This window comes from Miniopterus schreibersii (genome assembly GCF_964146895.1).
Source record: "Miniopterus schreibersii genome assembly, chromosome: 6".
NCBI lineage: Eukaryota > Metazoa > Chordata > Mammalia > Chiroptera > Miniopteridae > Miniopterus > Miniopterus schreibersii.
Genome location: NC_138107.1, coordinates 82,854,815 through 82,872,270, shown reverse-complemented (window position 1 = coordinate 82,872,270; position 17,456 = coordinate 82,854,815). Strand labels below are relative to the sequence as shown.

At 42.4% G+C, this 17,456-nt stretch overlaps 1 protein-coding gene across 3 annotated transcripts in view; it reads left to right on the top strand.

Annotated features, from left to right (window-relative positions):
• Positions 1-17,456, top strand: part of SYNE1 (spectrin repeat containing nuclear envelope protein 1) — a 357,645-nt gene that overhangs the window by 262,688 nt on the left and 77,501 nt on the right. For all 3 annotated transcript variants that reach the window (XM_081140676.1, XM_081140675.1, XM_081140674.1), the window contains 11 exons: positions 1,793-1,912; positions 3,567-3,767; positions 5,892-6,065; positions 6,990-7,121; positions 7,663-7,859; positions 8,989-9,121; positions 9,478-9,660; positions 11,141-11,290; positions 12,005-12,181; positions 12,631-12,786; positions 17,061-17,216. In XM_081140676.1, coding sequence (XP_080996802.1) covers positions 1,793-1,912; positions 3,567-3,767; positions 5,892-6,065; positions 6,990-7,121; positions 7,663-7,859; positions 8,989-9,121; positions 9,478-9,660; positions 11,141-11,290; positions 12,005-12,181; positions 12,631-12,786; positions 17,061-17,216 — 1,779 coding nt within the window. The remainder of the gene's footprint in view (positions 1-1,792; positions 1,913-3,566; positions 3,768-5,891; positions 6,066-6,989; positions 7,122-7,662; positions 7,860-8,988; positions 9,122-9,477; positions 9,661-11,140; positions 11,291-12,004; positions 12,182-12,630; positions 12,787-17,060; positions 17,217-17,456) is intronic.

The following is a 17,456-nucleotide window of genomic DNA, read 5'->3' as shown; positions in this document are numbered from 1 at the left end:
TTATCGAGAGACATTTCTCTCTTTGTCTTTTTGCTCTATTTTCTGGAAAACTTTCTCAACTTCAACTCCAAACTTTTCTCCTGAGTTTGCTCCCATATGTTTAATTTTCCCAGAGCTCATTTCGGTTTTCTCAGTGATCCTTTTCTATAGTATCCTGTTCTTTTTTAAAAATAGATGCATTATCCTTTGTCATCTCTCTGGGTATATTATTTTTTTTAATGAAGTTTTATTTTCCCTGTGTAATTGGTTTCCCTCCAGGTTATTTTTGTTGCTTATTTGGGTTTCCACCTTTCACGTGGAGGCATTTCTCAGGAAATCCTTTGCTGTCTGTTTAGTTTAGGATGGAGGACTAATCACCTAAGTGGCAGCTTGATGGATGGCCAAGGCTTGACAATGTTGAGATTTACGGACGGGTGGTCTACGTGGGCTATTTGTTGGAGAATCCTTGTGTCAGATTTTTAGGTCTCTCTGTTGGTCTTTTCATATTTTTCCCTTTCCTATCTGGAGAGTAGGGCCTGGCTGCAGCACTCCAGAAGACGCAGGGGCCCCGCATTCAGCATTCAGGGGGCGTTCACTCTCCCCCTCTGTTTTCACTCAAGTGCTCAAGCCCGCGGCTGTGTCTGGTGCCCCTCAGCCCAGAGACTGTCTGTTTCCCTTCTCCAGAGGGTCAGCGTTCCACCTTTCACCAGGGAAGGAAGGGGGAGCGTGGAGTGCGGGAAGGGACCTGGGAATCTAACTTCTCTCCAAGGCGCTTCTCTCACCAGCCCTCGTTACTCAGCGCCCCTCTGACTCTACCAGAGGGCCAGAGACTCCTGTGGCTGTAAATTTGGGGGTAAAGACCCCCTGCTGGATTAGGATCCAGCTTTCTGAGATGTCCTAAGTCAATTACCACGTGTCTTTGGACCTCCAGCTTTCAACATTTTGTTGGTATTGCCTTCTTTCCTTTTGCCTTGTTCTTGTAGATTTACAGGGGGAACACACACCCTAAAACAAGCCAACCCAATATTTTCTGTGGTGGTGGTGGGGGCGCTTCGGGAAAGAAAATGGGACACATGGTTTTTATCTGCCATCGGAGCTGACGTTCTTTTCATTCCCCAAGGGCTGGCTTGTTCTGCCCCAGGATTCACGGGATCTCCCGTTTGTTTCCTCAGCGCTCTGCCAGGGACGACTCGTGTCAAGTTTAGCACATAACTGTTCTTGTCCTCGTTTACTCTGGCTCCCTAGCCAGACGGTTAGCTCTTGGGGGCCAGGCGGAGATCCTGTTCTGCTCCTGCACGCCTCGCCCTGGGGAGACAGGGCTTAGCTCAGCAGCCGCTGTGCCACTTGTTGATTGTGTGACTGTCTGCTTCAGGGTGAGCTTTCCCTGACTGTGCTGTCACGTGTTTTCAAAGATGCTCAAAACTGCCTCTCAGGAAACCAGAACAGGAGCCCCCAGAGAGCTCAGGCAGATGCCTCTTTCTAACGTCCTATGTCATGCTTCTTTTTGGGTGTCGTTGCTATTTATTTGGGAATTTCTTTCTTTGTTTGCGGGAGGTATTGTTCGCCCAACCCTCCATTCCCAGCACCGCCTACCTCCTTACCTTTAAGACAGCCGGTGGGTAGTATCCTAAAGGACCCCCTCCGCTTTTCCATATCGTAGGCGACCGCGGTTTCTATGTTGTTCTGCAACAAGCTTTGTTGGGTGTATTGTTTTATGTGGACAGAAGAGGGATCAGTAAGGAGACGCGATAGTCACACGTTTGTGGGAAGTTATCCGTGGACGTTTTAACGAAATATCATAAATTTTACCCAGGCGATACAACAGGCTGCCGAGGGGCTAAAGGAATTGGATGCAGGAATCGCGGAACTAAAGAAGCGTGGTGACAAGTTGCAGCTTGAGCAGCCCGCCCTGCAGGAACTCTCCAAGCTCCAGGTCTGACTTCCCGCCAGCAGCACTCACTCATGCCTCCGAACCAGAAGTCAGGAAAAAATCATTTTCTCTATTTTCTTGGTTTTTCTCGATAAAATTCCTATCACTTAAATTCTAATCTTTCTTCGAAGTAGCTCTTAGAAAATTTGCTGAAACTTCTACCATATACACTGCAATAAACATATTGTATTCTCGTACTTCTAAGGTTCTTTTTCCCCCCTGACATTTATTATGATTCCAATGACTAAGCATTGTAGTATAGTTTAGTTGTATATTATTTTCTATGGTAGAAAATGTAATAATTATCTGTCCAACCTAGAAAAGATAAAGAAGGGAGCTCTATTGTGTATCATAATGTACCCCAAAAATCTGTTTTAATGAAAAAATACTCAAGCTAATGCTTTTTTAAAAAGTAGTTTTTAAAAAGTAGTTGTTCAAAACTATAGTTTCTCTTGTATATGTGTTTGAACAGAAAAGAGTGATTGTTTCAGTTCCAGAGCAACAACAACAGAAATTAAACAGGAAGGTAGCTGACATCTACACAGACCTCCCGAGCTCCCTCAGGGGCAGAGGGCAACTCTGGGTTACTTCGCTTTCCTGAATCTGGTATCAGGGTGGTAGGCAGATCCTGGGACCTGAGACCAGCAAAAGTTAGCCTTTGATAAGCAACATAGCTAAGTTACACTAAGAAAAGAATTTGCATGGAGCCACAGGCACGTCGTTCTCTGCCCATCACTGACGGTTGAGGAATCACGAGTCCGCATCCAGCCCAGCCTCACGGGCTCTTCCTTTAAAGAAAGTAAAAGAGCTCTTATTTTTAAAGGAGCATTTTTATTTTAAGGGTCTCATTCCACCATCTACCATTTCACAGTGTCATGAGCCCACGGCCCCACTGCGCCCCTTTTCAGGCGGCTTCCCGACAGCGCTTGAGTGCCAGGCGTACGAGTCCAGCGTCACAGCTGTAAATAGGCCTTCACGTTGAACTTTCCAGCTTGGATGTCTCTGGCCGGCTAAACCTGAGCATGGCGCATTAATCAGGGCCATGTGGCTCAAATAAATTGTGTGCTTGGTGTATCATCATCTCCTGAAATGTCTTCTCAGTTAAGATATTTATCTACTGCACCACATTTGGCAAAAAGCGCTGCCTTTTCAAGTCGTAAAAGCTTTGGGCTCACATTAAACTCCTCCGTTTCTCAGGCTCTTCATTCGAAGGATAGTCCCAAACCTGATGATTATTTAGCAGCCGGGGTGTCAAAGATACTTTATTCAATTACTCTAAAATGCTGTGAATGTTGAGAACATGATAAAAATCAGAATCACATTTTCTGTGGCATTTCCCTTCACCCCGATGAACAAGTTTGCAACATCTTAACCCCACATCTCGCCACAAACATTGACATCCCAGGAAGACAGTGGTCACATCTACTTTGTGTATCATTTCTAGGCAACCTCTTTGCATATCCATTGGAACCTAGCTTATCTTTTTTGAAAGAAGTTTCTGAAGCGAGGATTCTAAGAGGGGCAGGCAGACAGGTGCCCTATACGCAGAGCACCACCTGAAGGAGCGTCCTTGGGTCGTGGGTGTGGTAGGAAATACATCTTTAGAGAGAAGCCATACCATGGCTTGAGTGTGAATATTGCTGTCTCTCTTTCTAAGGACATGTATGACGAACTGATGATGACCATTGGCTCTCGGCGGAGTGGACTGAACCAGACCCTAGCGCTCAAGAGTCAGTACGAGAGGGCCCTGCAAGATCTGGCCGACCTGCTGGAGACTGGACAAGAGAAGATGGCAGGCGACCAGAAAATGATCGTGTCTTCCAAAGAGGAAGTCCAGCAACTGCTTGACAAACATAAGGTAAAGAGAGAGAGAGAGACAGACAGACAGTACTTGTGAAAGCGTAATATCACTTACTGAGATATACTTAGTAAAACCCAGTTTTTTCAATCTTTTAGGAGTTCTACTTGTATCAGTTAACCTCTAAAGCGGTCAACAAATGTGTACTCAAACTCACTGGCATTCAGTAGCACAGAACAATTATAGATGATATGTTCTATAATGTTACCAGTTAAAAAAGAATGCCAACCTTACCAGTAATTTTAATTATCACCCCCTCATGGGTATCAGCCAGGCTCTCTCTCTCTCTCTCTCAACTGCAGTCAACGGGAAACTCGGGGCATCTCTTCAAAGGAGCCCAGCTTCCTCCGTAACTGCTATTTTCCCGTGTCCTTTATGCCCCTTGGTTCCCCTAGTCCTAGGTGCGCTCTCTCTGCCTTCCCCTGTCCTGGCCAAGGACTCCTCGCTCGGCTCTGAATTTGGGTTTCTGTCTCTTACGTATGTCTCCTGGTTCTTTTGGCCTTAAGCACATGGTCCTCTAGAGGCCTCAAGGCTTTTTTCCCGGGGACAATCGAACTTGGTTGGCCTGCGACTGCTCCATCAGTTTGTGCCATACCAGGTTCCAGTTAGACACGACTCCTTAGTTCAGGCGAATCCGTGCAATGCACCCACACAGGTGACTCTCGCTTTATCATCAATGATTACAGAAAGAGCAGTCTTGCCAGTCCAGAGCCCCAAACTCCCAGACAATGGGAATTTCCTACAAGGAAACTTTAAAAACCCCATTGGGTTATAGATGGTTAACATTCTACCATCATGTAGCTCTCTGGTGGCTTCTAAAGGTGGATTTTTGTTTATTTTTTTTATTATACTTCTTGCTATTTTTTCCCAGAGGTTTTTATCCAAAGCTTCATGATTTATTAAAGCCTTATCATCTGGCTTTGAAAACATGGCTTTAAAGTTCACAGCTGGCTTTTCTCAAATCTTTGACCCTGGTAATAAAACATCCTCCTGAGTTATTCCAGAGAAGAAACTAGGATCGATGAAGACAAATAACAGAGAAATAACGCTCAATAGATGAAGGATGCTAACAGGGGTGAGCTGCTTGAACAGACAGCCCTCCTGGCCACAGGACGTCAATCCAAGGCTGTCCCGGGAGATGGGTTGTAAAAGGAGCGTCAGCTTTCCAGGAATTTGAGCTCAGTGACGTCCAAGTTCTCTTCCAACTTTAAGATCCTACGATATAATAATTGCTGGTTGCTTAAAAATAACAGTTCTAGCTTTTCCTGAGCCAAGTATTTTCTAAGGGAGACCTAGCTTCTGCTGTGACCTTGGGCAAGTTCCATAGACAGGACGCTTCAGCAACCTCACCTGTAATATGGAAAGTAAACCTGTCCACTTCATAGAGTTGCTGTAAGGATTGAATGAGTTCGTCAAGTGCTGACAGAGTGCCCAGCACATAGTACACACTCAGTATAATTATTGATTCCCAGGCCTTCAGTGGGGCCGGGAACAGGAAACGTGATAAACCCTGTCTCCCTCCTCTGGGGCCTTTGACACATCAAAAGTAACCATTCAGAACACGTTTGTAGGATTGCACAAGGCCTACAGCTCTGTTGTGTGTAGGTGCAATCCGAGGGAGATTTAAAAATACAATACCTCTTAGTATGTAAAGCTCAAGCCCAACCGTAGAGGAATGAAAGTCGTGAATGAGTGAGGTGAGGTCGTCTCAGTGAGAACAGAGTATGAGCAGAAGCCAGTGGGGAAGGGGAGCTAATGTGTCCCAGGGACAAGGAGGCCCATTTGGGTGGTGGAGTTAGTGAGAGGCGTGTCAGGACAGAAAGGAAGCCCAGGCTGCAGGGATGAAGGATTCGGAGAGCAGAGCAGTTTGATCAGCAGCTGGTCACATCTGCAGGGCCCTGTTTAGGGCACAGCATTGTGTAGGTGACTTGGTGGGGGAACAAAAGAGGCCAATTAGGAGACCAAAGCCCCTGTCCCCACCTGGGTAAGGTGGAGGCCGGGACCCATGGAACAGTGTCACTCATGTATCAGCTGAGTACCGTCAGCTTTCGCATTTGAAGCAATTTTCATGGTATGATAGTATATGAATGAGTTGCTGACCTCTTTCTACCTGAAAAATTGCAGGAATACTTCCAGGGTCTGGAATCGCACGTGATTTTGACTGAGACGCTTTTCAGAAAGATAATCAGCTTTGCAGTCCCGCAGGAGACTCAGTTCCACGCAGAAGTGATGGAGCAGGCTTCAGCCGTCCTGAAGGGGGCTCACAAGAGGGGCGTGGAGTTGGAGTACATTCTGGAGGTGAGACCCCGGGTGCAGCGCCTTCCCCCACAGCAGGCCCCCTACCACGAAACAGACCGTGGAGGCAGGACAAATCCATCCCTGCGATTTGCCTCCTGTGACCTTGGAACTCCCTGGACTCGGCATCCCGTGTGGCCCTGTCCCCACTGTGTTTCCTGTTTGCATTTTGATAAAAGCCTTCCCCACTCTGCGAGCCAGCTGCAGGACCACTGAGTTCACACTGGGCAAGACAATGTACTGGCCTTCGGTAGTCAGGCTGAAAAACTTCTGACCTTTGCTATAAATTATTGAAACAAACTTTGAGAGATTGAAAACCAGATTTTCCAATTTAAAGCAAAAATAAAAACCTGAATTTAGAAATAAGTCATTTGAGAGTTCTTAGTAGAATGTTTATGGTATATATTCATATTTCTTAAATGTCTGTGTTTTTTTAAATTTGCAAGTGTACTGTATTCCATTCCCTTGCACTTGACGTAAACAGGCGCATCCCTTCTAGTTACACTGTGTGCTCATCGCCCCTGTGGTAAAGAATGAAACTGCCCGCTGTGTTCCAGGCGCGCTGCGTACAATATTCTGTTTAGTCCTGCAAATGGGCTAAATGGGTATTATTATTCCCATTTTTAAATGTTAAAAATGAGGTTCAGGGGAGTTAAGTATCTTGTCCATGATCCTTTAGTAACTAACGTGCTCATGCTGCTAGTTGGTTGCAGATGCCACAGCCTGCTGACAATGCTTTTCAGGGTCACCATCTGGTTCCTGGCTTCAGAGCCATCCTTTGCTTTCCAAAGCAAGCCTCCCCCCCCCCCCCCCCAGGCACCTTCGACAGCACTTTAAAGAGAATCTGTCAAGTGCGTATTTTGCACAGGAAGAGGAGCGCTGCTCCCAGGGGGCTTTGCTGGCTCACAGAGTGACGTTGCCTTTCAGACATGGTCCCGCCTGGACAGAGACCAGCAGGAGCTCAGCAGGCAGCTGGAGGCGGTGGAGGGCGGCACCCCCAGCGTGGGCCTGGTGGAGGAGAGCGAGGACAGGCTGGCCGACCGCATCGCGCTCTACCAGGTCAGCGTCGCAGGCATCTCGGCTCGGCGGGGGAGTGGCCACATCTCCTTTGGAAACCCCCACACGGTCTTAGCAGAATCTAAACAAGCTTGCTATTACATATTAAGTACTGCTACTTTTATTTCAAGCTATTGACATTGTTGAAAGCACATAAATTTTAAGTGTTTGTTTTATAATGGAATATAAAATACTTTTTTTCTTTCCTTTTATTTTTTTACGAGAGCTCGTTTTGAAAATTCAGCCTCCACCAAGCATTTGCTGTAGTTTATACTGATGGCACACTATCTTGAAATAATTATAGTTCAATAGCTTTAAACGCATGTAAAGTTATTACCAAAAAAAAAAAAACCACACAACAAAACAGGACATCTACACTTCTAGTAGGTGAGACATCTCAAAAGTTTCCAATGTTACTTGGATGCAAAGAGTTGACGTTTGACTAAAGATAATGGAAACACTGTGGGCATCAGAGAAATTACGGTTCTTAGAGAGACAAATTGCTTTATCCAAACTTCTGACCCAGTATTTTCCAACCTTTTAGCATTTGAAATCCAGCCTTAATGAATACCAGCCCAAGTTATACCAGGTATTAGATGATGGGAAACGACTCCTGATGTCCATTAGCTGCTCCGAGCTGGAAAGCCAGCTGAACCAGCTGGGAGAGCACTGGTTAAATAATACCAACAAGGTGTCCAAGGAGCTCCACAGGCTGGAAACAATATTGAAACACTGGACCAGGTAAATACAATGACTGTTTTACCTGTCTTTAGATAGTGTTGAAGAATATTCATAAGGCAAGTGGGTGCAGGACTTGAAAATGGTCCCTCGAGGAAGTTATCACATTGTTTGCAAAATAAAGGCAAGCGCAAGGCCCCCACTTGGATTCTTGTGTAATTGTAAAAAGATGTAATCAGAAGTGGGCAGGGAGGCAGCCTCACCTTTGAGCTGACCTCCCCCCTGGCCTGTTGACGTCACATGGTGGTCACAGTAAAACCCTAGGGAGAAAGAAGAGAAACGGGCTTTGAGGAGATGAAGTTTCTCAGGGACAATGGGAATATCCAAGAGAGGTGGAGGGTTGATTTTACATAATGAAATACTCTGTTTCTGTGCCATCTTTATTTCTAAGACCTTTTAATAACAAACATCTAATATTGTCTGAATAGCCTTAACATGAAGGAACAGGGAAAATATATTTTTACTGTCAGCTTAGAGAAGGGAAAGCTGAAACTTGGAGAGACTGGCTTGCTTCAGGCATAAATATTAAGAGAGTAGAATTGGAGAGTTTTAGCCCAAGGCATCATTCTCGCAAGTCTATCACACCCGTTTTAAGATTAGCATTGGGCCCGGGCGGGCGTGGGTCAGCAGGTGAGCATTGACCCAGGATCCAGGAGATCCCGAGGTTTGATTTCCGGTCAGGGCACATGCCCAGTTGCGGGCTCGATCCCCAGTCAGAGGCATGCAGGAGGCAGCCAGTCAATGACTCTCTCATCATTGGTTTCTGTCTCTCTCCCTCTCCCTTCCTCTCTCTGAAATCAATAAAGATATATTAAAAAAAAAAAAAAATTAGCATTGGGACACAGACAGGACGGTGACTACCAGAGGGAATGGAAGTGTTGGGGGTAGCAGAGGGCAAAGAGGGAATAAATGGTGACGGAAGGAGACTTGACCCGGAGTGGTGAACACACAATATATAGATGATGTATTATAGACTCCTACACCCCAAACCTATATAATTTTATTAACCAATGTCACCCCAATAAAAATTCAATAAAAATTTAATAAAGTAAAATTAGCATTGCTGAATAACGTGGGTTAGTGAAAAGTAGGGATTGGATGTTGCCTTATAGGGTCATTAATATACTTACAGGTATCAGAGTGAGTCTGCAGCCCTAATTCAGTGGTTACAGTCTGCGAAAGACAGGCTGGAATTTTGGACTCAGCAATCCGTCACAGTCCCTCAAGAACTGGAGATGGTCCGTGACCATCTGAACGCTTTCCTGGTAAGAATCCGAAGCATTTGATTCAACGTTATTGTTTACAGGCCTATAGGTAAGGCCTGACCTACACTAGAAAAACAGAAAATCAGCTCTCAGTGGGAAAACGGAATAAACCAAGTTCTAGAGACTCTGTCAACGTGAGCTCTGTGTGTTGAATAATTATGCAAAACACTAGGGCTCAACACCACCTCTTTCAGTAGCTTATAGGCAGTAGCCTCCTTGTTGGCTCTCATTCAGGGCAGGGGTAGGCTGTTTTTGTTTTTTCTCTGCAGGGTTGAACATAACTCCCCTTAAAGTTGTGTATGTGAGACGTTGGTCTGGCTGTTTAGTCCTGACTTGAATTTTGCTACCACTTTCAGGAGTTTTCCAAAGAAGTAGATGCCAAATCGTCCCTGAAGTCGTCTGTTCTGAGCACTGGAAATCAGCTTCTTCGGTTAAAGAAAGTGGACACAGCCGCCCTGCGTTCCGAGCTGTCACACATAGACAGCCAGTGGACTGACCTGCTGACAAATATTCCAGCTGTTCAGGAAAAGCTCCACCAGGTATAGCAAGAGTCTTGGTTGAATCGGTAATAACTGACTTAAGCGGTATTAAATGGAAAGCTACGTCAATCTGCTTTTGCTCACAAATTTAAATCAGCTGTGTCTTGGACACCTTGTCTTTTCTCTCTTCCATTGTATTGCATATTAAAAGTGAACTATCCCACAGATGCCATATATTCCAAGGGCTTCTTTAGTACGTGTGTGTTACAATCTCTGTCTGGCCTTGTTTAAATTCTTTGTTTTCTTGTGAGGAAAATGTGGGTAACTATATCTACCTCATAAAGTGAGTAGTTATGAAGATTTAACAATAATAAATGTAAAAGACATATAATCTTAGCTACAATACAGCAACTGCCATTCGTTCAATATGGGAAGAGAAGTGGGAGAAGGAAAGTCAGTGTTTCTCTTTCCTGGAAATATGCTTCTCTCCTCTGAACTCCCAGAGGCTTTATGTTTCTCCCTCTTTTCTACTCATCACTGTATATAAGGTACGATAGATGTGTTTAATGTCAATTTTTTATTCCTACCAATCAGCAGCTATACACTTCTAGAGGACAGGGAACATCTCACATTTATCTCTGTATCGTTCTGCACCACATAGAAGTCCATCGATATTTTATTTTTTATTTATTTATTTATTTGTTAATCCTCATGAAGGATATTTTTCCCATTGATTTTTAGCGAGAGTGGAAGGGAGGGGAGAGGGAGAGAGAGAGAGAAACACTGATGTGAGAGGGACACATTGATTGGTTGCGTCCCATACACACGCTGACCGGGCATAGAACCGAAACCTGGGTATGTGTCCTGACCGGGAATTGAACTGGCAACCCTTAGGTGCTCAGGCTGCCACTCTGACCGCTGAGCCACACTGGACAGGTCCAAAGTCCATAAATATTTTAGATGATTGCTTTGTTCCTTCAAATTATTATAATAAGTATTGGCATAAATGTATGATGTATTAAGTAAGATTCCGAATTCTAAGTATATTTTAGTTAAAGACTGAAGAGATTGGCTATGTTCTCAGGAGTAAATATTAGAGTGCCAAAGTTCCAGAAAATGATGGTTGGTCGTGTGGTATTTTTCTTTCTTCTTTTAACATTCTTGAGTCATAATACACAGAGATTTTACAAGCTAATTAATAAGATACATCTGTTGAATGTTTTGTAGTTGTTTTTTTTTAAAGTCATAAAAGCAGCTATAAAATAACAATAATATTTTCTTCTTTCTGGTGTTTTGATTAATTAGTCAGTGTTTATACAATGTTTATAGTATTGGATATCAAGTGAACATAAGATGACAATTACTGTTCAGCGTTTGCCTGATGCTTAGTTCCAAGCTTCTAATGAGGTTAAGATCCAAAAATGTCATTAAGAAGTGTTCTCTCTGTGGGCACATTAATAAGGATTCATGTAGGGTTTTTACGTTAACAGAAATGGGGTTTGAATTTTAATACCTGTGATGTGTTCTCTTCCCTCGGCAGCTCCAAATGGATAAGCTCCCTTCCCGCCATGCCATTTCCGAGGTCATGACCTGGATCTCCCTCATGGAAAATGTCATTCAGAAGGACCAAGAGGACATAAAACATGCCATAGGCTGCAAGGCAATCAATGAGTACCTTCAGAAATATAAGGTAATTTAACATTTTCATATTTAACTGTTCATGTTTTGGAACGATTTTGTTGGAAGGAACTCAAGAACTCAAGAGATGGAAATCAGGTTATGAAATATAGATTTCACGTATATCACCCCCTAGTGACAGGCATAGAAAAGTTGTCCGGTATTGGGAATAAATAATAAGATTTTGTGTCATTTTAAGAAATCACAAAAAGAAATACTATAATTTATAAATATTTTATAGTGTAATTACACAATTTATCCAATTCTACATCTGCCTAAAATGTATATGTGTGTTTATATTCAATATATTTATAAATTTGAATTTTTATGTTTTCATAAATTCAAATATATTTATAAATTCAAAAGTTATAAATTTGATTTATGTTTAGTATATGCATATGTATTTTATATATAGGGTGTCCCCCCCCCAAAATGTATGCACACACTTTGAATAATTTTTAAGGCAGTGTTTATTAAAATGCATTTCCTTTTCAAAACGGAGCTGTCAGCTGTTAAAGTGTGTGCACCTTTTGGGAGGACACCCCGTATGTTCACTTTCTGAAAATAACGGGTTCTATGCATACGCACAGATGGTGCCAGTTGGGCTAAGTCATGGAAGTCGCAAAATTAAGCTTGAGGTTGCTTAAGGTTTCCCAACTCCTGAGGAAACGTGAGACATGCGCGTAGGTGTGACCTCGCTTTCTTATTTTCTCCCTTCTCTCCCCAGGGCTTTAAGATAGACATTAACTGTAAGCAGCTGACAGTGGATTTTGTGAACCAGTCCGTGCTGCAGATCAGCACTCAGGACGTGGAGAGTAAACGCAGCGACAAGACTAACTTTGCCGAGCAGCTGGGAGCAATGAATAAAAGCTGGCTGATCTTGCAGGGCCTGGTAGCGGAGAAGGTGAGCCCGGTGGCCTCCGCTGCCCGCATGCCAGGGACACTCCAAGAGGGGCACATCCTATAAAGAAAATTAACTCCATGAGTATAGAGCTACGTACACTGGGCTCAGGGCCGCTGCTGGGAGAGTGCCGCTGAAGGACATGTGGCCCTAGGTGCCCTTTAGTCATGCCAATCATTTTATCGTATGCACCCTCCCCCCTTTGCATATTGCATACTGTTTTAGTTTTTTAAGGATGCCTTTTAATTTCTTTGGGCCTTGCTTCAAGTTGACTTAAGTTCTTTGCTTGCTTACCAAAAAATAGTCATTGACTCGTACTTTGTAACGTTTATTTTAAATCATACATACAGTGGACTGTATTTTTACGAATTCTCTGTTTGGAGAAATAGTGGCCTGCCAGTGATTTGGATTTAAAATAAAATCGCAAATTTTATTTCCTTATGTTTGTTCAGATCCAGCTGTTGGAAGGCTTATTGGAATCTTGGTCAGAATATGAAAATAATGTACAGTGTATGAAAACTTGGTTTGAAACCCAGGAAAAGAGACTAAAACAACAACATCGAATCGGAGACCAGGCTTCGGTTCAGAACGCAATGAAAGACTGTCAGGTAACGGGCCAGGCGGCTGACATGCTCTAGTTCACAGTTTCATGGCATAAGCTGGAGGAAGCCGCGTTCTTGAGAATTTAGAGTTAAATGTTGAAAAGAGCTGCACTTGGTTACAAGTTTCTCTGATTGTGTCAGTTTATAGAGATTTTTCTATCTTAGGTTTTTTTCACCTCTTTTTATAAATTTCAAAATAGAATTTTTAAACACACTCATAACTGAATAATGCTGCTAACCCCCAAATACGGATCATCAGATTTAATAATTATCAAGATTTTGACATGGTTACCTGATTTATTTATTTTCTTCTTAAAGATGTCACAGTTAATCCCAGATAGCATGCCACTTTATTCCTGCATGCTACAATGCACAGCTCTAAAAAATGGACTTTTCTTATATAACCATAACATTATCACCACAAAAAGTTAATATTTTTAATGCTCAACCCATAACACTCTTCCCTAAATTTTCTGTAAAATGTCTTTTTCCAGTTAATTTATTTTTCATAAAGATCCAGCAGTGTCCACATGCTACATATGCTTGTTAGCTCTCTTAAATCGCTAATATTTTCTTAATATTATTAACTCGTCACAGAAAATGTAGACTGTCCCCAGATTTGGGAGTAGCCTGTGTATTCCCTTAAAAGGTCATTTAACTTCCTCTCCTCTCTCCTGTATTTCCTATGAATGGGAGTTAGCACTAGACTAGAGGCTTGATTGGGTTCTGGTTCAACTCTAAGGTGCTTCACCGGTGACAGTGTTACCACTGTGTCACATGCTCGCTCCGTTAGTGACAAGGATTGCGGGTCCGGTTGCCGTGGGCATATTCTAAATGTTTCCCCTTGACCTAGGAACACTTAATCTTTCCTCAAGTACTCTTGTTTGTACAGAAGAAAGGGGAGCTGTTACAGCTAACCCTATAAGAATTGTTTTTAAAAATAATTCAATGATTTGTAATGCGTCACAGATTAGCCGTGAAGCTTCTCTGCAGTGTCTCCTAAGAACAGTTCAAAGACTCAACCGGGAAGTAATTCTGCAGAAATGCTCCTGTCCCCAAAGCTTGTTTTATATTCTAGACTAGACTTCAAAAAGAAAAGCCTTTGGTAATGAACTTCCTTGCAAGCAGCACTTTTTCTGTGGGGCTCATATAAAGTGAGGTATATTTAAGCTCTCAAGCAAAGCTTTTTGGTATAGAAACGGAAGAGCAGGCACCTTTATCCTGGGCTGACAAGCTAATGGGCTGCATTTCCGAGGGGGCATAAAAATGGCAAAGAAACCTCATCATATAGAGAAATACCATGAAATTTCAAAAGCTACATATCAGAAGATGGTGCATAAAAGAGGGAAGGCCAAAAGCATACGTTGTTGCATTTTCAGTTCTCCAGGGGCCAGCGGTAGTTCTCATTGAGGCATCAATTCTAAAACGTGCAAATGAGCCAGAATTGCACATTTTTACCTTGGAGGATGGGAAGTTATACTTGATGAGCTCCTGAGTTAAAATACTTCCACTAAATTGAAAAGAGCACTCAGGTGTTACCACGACAGGATCAGCGCTTCCTTGTTGCATTGTTTCGATGGGCTTTGCTACTCCAAGACTGAAATCATACCTTAGTATAACTGCTCTTTCTCTTTTCTTCTTCCTCTCCCACTTTTTATTTTCTTTCTTAGTATTTTTTTCTTCTTCTCCATTACTTTTTCCTGCCGTTTTCCATCCCGTTTCTTTTCATGTGCGTCTTCTCTTAGACAGGGAGAGGCATCGCTGTCTGGGACATGTAGCCGGCTCCCGGCACCGTTTGCTCCTTTGCAGACCCAGATTTTAGGCTTCCAGAGGTCAGGCCAGGCAGTGTCCAGAAGCAAAGCTTGACGTGCGGGTTCAGGAACTGGACACCACTGCCAATTTGTAATTTCAAATGGAAAGTCATTTTTTGAAACAGAGAACAGAATGAATGTAGCTCACACAGATATTTGGGGGCATCACAACATAATTCACTGGCAGTTTCTGTGTGTGTGTGTGTTGTTTCTCTCCTAACTGGCTGGTTGTGTGTGTGTGTCTAGTTTTTTTCTTAACTGGCAGGTTCTGTTGGCAGTACCACCAGCCTTGATCAAAATTTATTGTCATTCTTGAGAAATTGTTCCTCTGGACCGGAGTGTGAAATTCAAGCCAGCATACTTCAGTTGGTGCCTGGATTCAAACTTTACTTTAAAACTCTTGAATGTTTTTCCATTCCTTCAGAGGCGATTTATTAATTTAAATCAATACAGAATCTGCTGTTTATGAATTAACTCAAGTTAAGAATGTTCATTACAGCAAAAATGTTAGGTTTGGCTTTTCCCTTCATTGATCAGAAGCAGAAGCATCTTTTAATTATTATTGAAAGGAAAGGAAAACACCTTAATTTTGCACAAAATATATATTTCAGCCCTGTTTCCCTCCTGGGTTTTGCGTTTATGCCAATATAATTGTGTAGGGCATTGTAGAGCTGTGTTTCTGAGCAATGGATCATTAGTTCCATATTGCTCATTGAAAAAATTAACATCTGTGGATAAATGAGAATAAATTTAATGCCAATGGTTGAATTTTAGAATCATATTGAAGACAGGCTGGAAGGATTCTTTATTGTTGTTTAATCTTTTAAAGAGGTAGGGAGAAATATCTTTAAATAGTAAAGTTGATTAGGTTTTCTGTACTGCCTGAAGGATCTGTAACCACAGTAATGAATATATTCATGCTCTGGTTAGTAATCTAAGCTGTCAAAATAATGACAGAATTATAAAGTGGAAATTAAAGAACAATATTAAAAACACAAGCGATGGCTTTGGCTAATAAATGCACGAATTTCTAATTAATACATCATGACAAAAATAGCTTCATGATAATGAAGGAGAGAGAAATAAATAAGTTTTCACTGAAGCATGGCAGATTACCAAATGACTGAATATAATAATACTATCTTACATTTGCCTAGTTTTTTAACAGCTTAAAAGATATTGTATATACATATTTATCTAATGTTAGTCTGTTGAGGTAAACAAATATATTATTATTATTCCTATTTTATAAATTAGATAGAGAGTGATTAAAAGTATGGACCCCACAAAAATAAAAAAAAAGAGGCACAACATTTGTAATGAACACAGCAGAGACTGGGCTCCTCCCCACAGCCCATCAGTAGCACCACCCAAACCCAACCTTCTTATCCGTATGTGGATCATAAGAGAGCGGCGGGAATCTTTTACAGAATTGAGACATTATCGGAACTTAAAATACTTTGGAATTTTCTTCGCTCTCACCTCCAGGGTTTCTACATTTCTACATCTGGTTCTGGGGTGTACTTCTGAATTGGAGACTGTAACCATGCCTTAATATATGGCCTCTCCCATCACCCCAGCATGGGATCCACAGCCTCTCCACATTCACGCCCAGCCACCTTGCTTCCAGCGCTGGGCTCGTAGTCAGTCCGCTCAGAAGGTTGGATTCTAAGCCCACCTTCAGCCCCCCCAGCTCCGAGACCCAGACGGGCTGTATAACGTTGTCTCCCGCACGTTCATTCATAAAATGGTGAGAGCAGTCAGAGCCTGCCTCGCCGAGCTCTCCGAATTTTCAGTGGCATTAAAATATAAGTTAAGGTTATGATGCATAGTTAAGTGTGATCTCCAGGTCGTTGCCTCATTTTATTTTTTTAACATCTCATACTAACAGTAATAAATACACATCCCCCCAAAATGAGGATTGGATTCATGAAAAAAACCTATAATTTTTTTTGAATCACATAGAATCAGACTATTTTAGGGACAAATAAAAGATAACACATTCTGAAGACACTGAGACACAGTAGCTGTTTCTAACTTACTCGATTTGTAGCAGAAATGTACCTAAATGTCAGATACAGGGGCACAGAATACCATCTATTGCACTTTACCTATGGCTAGGGCCGGGTAATTTTTCCAGCACCAAGATACAGGAGTTTAAGAAGATAATCATGTTACCATTTCCTACCATTTATTTCCTGTAGCTTCTTGAAAAAAATTCCACGGTGGCATTTTCTCATCTCTTAGGTAATCAAATTTTACGTTTTAAAGTTATGCTAATTTATCATGGAATAAATAGACTATATAAATAATTTAAATGCAGGAAGACATTTCACTGTGGAGACCCTGTCCTGAGAATGACAAGCTTTTTGGATTATTAAGAGGTTTCTAGGATATGAGACTCTAATGGCTCAATTTCAGTGCATCGTCATAGAACAATTTAAAACGACAATTTTTTAAATCTTTCAGGATCTAGAAGATCTGATTAAAGCAAAAGAAAAAGAGGTAGAGAAGATTGAACAAAACGGACTTGCTCTGATCCAGAACAAGAAAGAAGAGGCCTCGGGGGCTGTCAGGAGCACGCTGCAGGAGCTCAGCCAGACCTGGGCAGAGCTGGACCACATGGTAATGCTGCTGCGAGAGCTGCCCCAGGGCCCTGCTGGCCTCCTCATGACCATGATGTTACGTGTTGGTGCTCCCGGTGCAACTGAGCAAATAATTAGGAATCTGTACATCATCTCTTTGTCCTTAAGTTCACTTTATGAACTTTTTTTTTTTTTTTTTTAAATCTAGCTTTGGATGTTTTCTACAATAAACACAATAATCTCACTCATTTCCATGTCCATAGATACCATCTAGGCAAAC